This window comes from Helianthus annuus, chromosome 11, assembly GCF_002127325.2.
Source record: "Helianthus annuus cultivar XRQ/B chromosome 11, HanXRQr2.0-SUNRISE, whole genome shotgun sequence".
Taxonomy (NCBI): domain Eukaryota; kingdom Viridiplantae; phylum Streptophyta; class Magnoliopsida; order Asterales; family Asteraceae; genus Helianthus; species Helianthus annuus.
In genome coordinates this window covers 170,536,100-170,539,898 of record NC_035443.2, presented here as the reverse complement: position 1 = coordinate 170,539,898, position 3,799 = coordinate 170,536,100, and the positions used below count along the sequence as shown (strand labels likewise).

The 3,799-nt window shown below is 44.7% G+C and overlaps 1 protein-coding gene across 1 annotated transcript; it reads left to right on the top strand.

The window, feature by feature from the left end:
• The first annotated feature begins 1,027 nt into the window (after positions 1–1,027).
• On the top strand, positions 1,028–1,663 carry LOC110888750. Its single transcript, XM_022136258.1, has one exon. It carries the CDS (start codon positions 1,028–1,030, stop codon positions 1,661–1,663), a length of 636 nt encoding a protein of 211 aa, XP_021991950.1.
• The last annotated feature ends 2,136 nt before the right edge of the window (positions 1,664–3,799 follow it).

Sequence of the window (3,799 nt, the reverse complement as noted above, 5' to 3'; positions counted from 1 at the left end):
ACCCTTTTGCCTGACCAGTCTAACCACTATCCTTGGTCTTATATTTGTTGTACCAACAAGTTGGCGTCCACCGTAGGGCTACACCACTAAGTTTATCCTAAAAGACCAGTAGTGTAGCTCCAACTTCGTCAAGTTCATCATGTCTGAAAGTGAGTCTCCAGGTGAGGTGAATCAAATACCTCGTACTTCGACACCTAGTGCTAGCCAAACTCCACCGGCTATACCCACCTCATTTTCTACTCTGGGAATCACTCCAACGGGAACCATGTTCCATGAGTTCTCTTCCTTTCAGACGCCAACCCTTCTCGTTCGGGGGTTCCTTCTCCTTAAATCGGTGTAACAAGCACACCAACATGCATCGATTTGACACCCGACGGTGTAGCAAGCAACTTCTTACACTTGAGATCCCTTCTCAACTAGTACGTGAGCCGAGAAAGAGAAAAAGTAGTAAGAATCAGGCTAGACTATGATGAGCCTGATCCTTTGTTGTCACCTGGGGCACCCCTACCTCCTTTTAGTAGCTCACAACCAGCTGTATCTCGGAACGAAGCTGGTCCTAGTTATCTTCCACCTAATCTAAGCCTGTATGCTGTTGCAAGACCAGATCCAATAGTTTTCCCTTTGTTTACCTCTCAACCGGTTGCAAATGGTGCACCATTGGGACATGAAACAACTTTAGATCAATTGTTGCAGTCACCAGCTTCAAGCCTACCTCTTCCCGTGTCCACAACATGGGAGCAAGCCTTATTTGTTCTTCATATGGCTCGAAGTGCAGCCATAAGTAACCCCATGGGAATGAACTACATGGCTACACCCGAAAGCCTTCAAGGCTTTAACCTGATGCCACAGATGATGGCACATTTTCCTTGGCAACACTTCATCAACCAAGTGTTAACCACTTAAGGAAATACAAGCAATAATCCGGCCTCACGAGTAGAAGAAGATCTTGCCAAACCATATAAGCCTAGCAATTTATATTGCTTTTCCCAACAAATTGCCGATTATGATCTTTTAAACCCGGATTAAGATGCCATCCCACATAAGAACATATGACGGAACTGAAGATCCTGAAGACCACCTCCAAATCTTTACAGGGGCTGCAAGGATTGAAAACTGGTCTAATGACGAGTGCTGCCTCATGTTCATGCAAACCCTTGTAGGGTCTGCCCGGATATGGTTCAATGACCTACCCGAAAGAAGTATTCGAACCTTTGACGACCTGATCAAAGGTTTCCTGACCAACTTTTCACAGCAACAGAGGTACGTCAAGGATGCAACGGTGATTTTCCAGACCAAGCAACGAGACGATAAAAGCCTTAGAGGTTTCATCGAAAGATACAAGAAAGAAGGGTTAACCTACGTGGGTGCAGAAGAAAAAATGAGGGTGGCAGGCTTCGTGAACGCCATCACCTCCAAGTACCTCACTAGAGACTTCAACAAGTGCCTACCTATAACCCTTGAGAAGGCCCTCAAAAGGGCTGAAGCTCACATTCGTGGGGAGGAAGCTGTTGACATCAAGGAACAAAGGAAAAGGGGTCCTAGTTGGAGGAGTAACAGTCCCAACAGGAAAAGAAATAACTATGGTTCCTATGACAAACGCTCTAGAAGTTCGGATCCCAGAAGGCCTGAAGGCAGGAACCCTCCAAGCAGGGAAAAACTGTGAACTTCACATCTTTAACCAAAACCCCACAAGAGATCCTAGCCCCCGAAGAGGTAAAGCATGGCTTCCGACCTCCCCGACCCTTACCAAAGAGCAAAAGAAACAAGAACTCCACTCAATACTGTGAGTTTCACGAAGAAAAGGGCCACCACACCAACGATTGCTTTCAGCTCAAGAAGAGAATTTAGTAAGCTATCAAGTTCGGAGAACTTGCCCAATTGGTCAAAGGGGTAAGAGACAAAATGCCTGAAGGTAAGAGTAAGGAAGTAAACCTGGTTAACCTTGATAAAAAAGCTTCCCACAAACGGCACGCTTGGAGGCTTGGGAGCTTCAATGTGTTTGCTTCCCACCACCCGAACAGGGTGTACTCTCAAACCCTTTGGTGGTAGGAGCTACCGTGGTAACCATCGAAACAAACAAAGCTTACATTAACACAGGAACAGCCACCGAGATCATGTTCGAGAAATGCTTCAACCGTCTCAGCAACGATGAACGTTCAAGGCTTTAGCCAGCTGAGTCCTCTATTAAAAGTATTGTCGATGTACCCATTAAGCCTTTGGGCCAATTAACCCTTGATGTTTGCTTCAGTGAAGGGAAGATGGAAAGAACCAAGCCACATACCTTCGTGGTAATCAACATGCCTTCCAACTATGATGTCATCATAGGAAGGCCTGGGAAAAGTGAGTTTAGCATGGCGGTTTCAGTTGGCCAAGGTACTATGAAGTTCCCAACTGAAAGAGGGATAGCGACCCTTCAACCTACTCCAGAAGCCTTCCTGGTTGAAGGGGAAAGTTTAACAAAAAATGAAGAGGATGAACAAGTATGGATCATTAACCCAAAATATCCTCAATAAAAAATAAGGGTAAATACCAACCTTACTGAAGACCCTCTCTCTTATCTCAAGAAGCTGCTCTTGCACAATGTGAAACAAGTTGTTCAGCAAAAGAGAAGCCTAGCCCCAGACAGAAGCCTTGCAGCATGCCAAGAGGTTGAAGGGCTTGTACAAGCCGGAATCTTCCGAGAAGTAAAATATCATTACTAGATAGCCAACCCGGTGATGGTCAAAAAGCCTGATGGTCCTGGAGGATGTGTATTGACTTCAAGGATCTAAACAAAGCATGTCCAAAGGATTGCTATCCTTTGCCTGAAATCGATTTGAAAGTTGATTCGCTCACATGCTTCCCCTTCAAATGCTTCCTAGATGCTTACAAAGGTTACCATCAGATCCAGATGAAGAAGGACGATGAAGAGAAAACAGCGTTTCACACCGACAAGGGTATTTTTTACTATCAAAAAATGCCCTTTGGTTTAAAGAATGCAGGGGCAACCTACCAGCGTTTGGTAGACAAGGCATTTTCTGGGAAAATAGGCAAAAACATGGAAGCTTACATTGATGATTTAGTAATCAAGAGCAAAACCGAGGGGCAAATGCTTGATGATATACAAGAAACGTTCCGGAACCTTAGAAAGATCAACATGAAGCTTAATCTTGTAAAGTGTTCATTTGGTTTCGAAGAAGGCAAATTCTTGGGACACATCGTGGGAAAGTAAAGCATAAATGCTAACCCTAACAAGGTTAAAGCCATCCTTGAGACAAGGTCCCCACAGAGCAAGAAGGAGGTTGAAAGCTTGAACGGAAAGCTTACAGCCTTGAAGCATTTTACATCCAAGCTAGCTGAGAAGTCCCCACCTTTCTTCAAAACCCTTCAAGGGTGCACAAACAAGAAGGATTTTCGGTGGACTGAAGAAGCCGAGGAAGCCTTTAACCAAATGAAGCAACACTTAGCTTCACTCCCAGACATTGCTGCTCCAGAAACAGGGGAACTAATCACTGTCTATCTTTCAGTTGTTGAGGAAGCCATCAGTGCGCTCCTGACCATTGAAGGTAACAAGGCTCAGGTACCCGTTTACTTTTTCAGTAAAACTTTAAAATTTGAAGAGACCAAGTAACCCCTGTTGGAAAAACTTGCTCTAGCCTTGGTGAAAACAGCTAGAAGGCTTCGAAGGTACTTTCAAGCACACCCAGTACCAATGGTTACTGACCAACCCATTAAAAGTGTACTTGAAAAGTCTGAAACTTCCAGACGATTAGCCAAATGGGCGGTGGAACTAGGTGAACATAACATCACCTACGTTCCC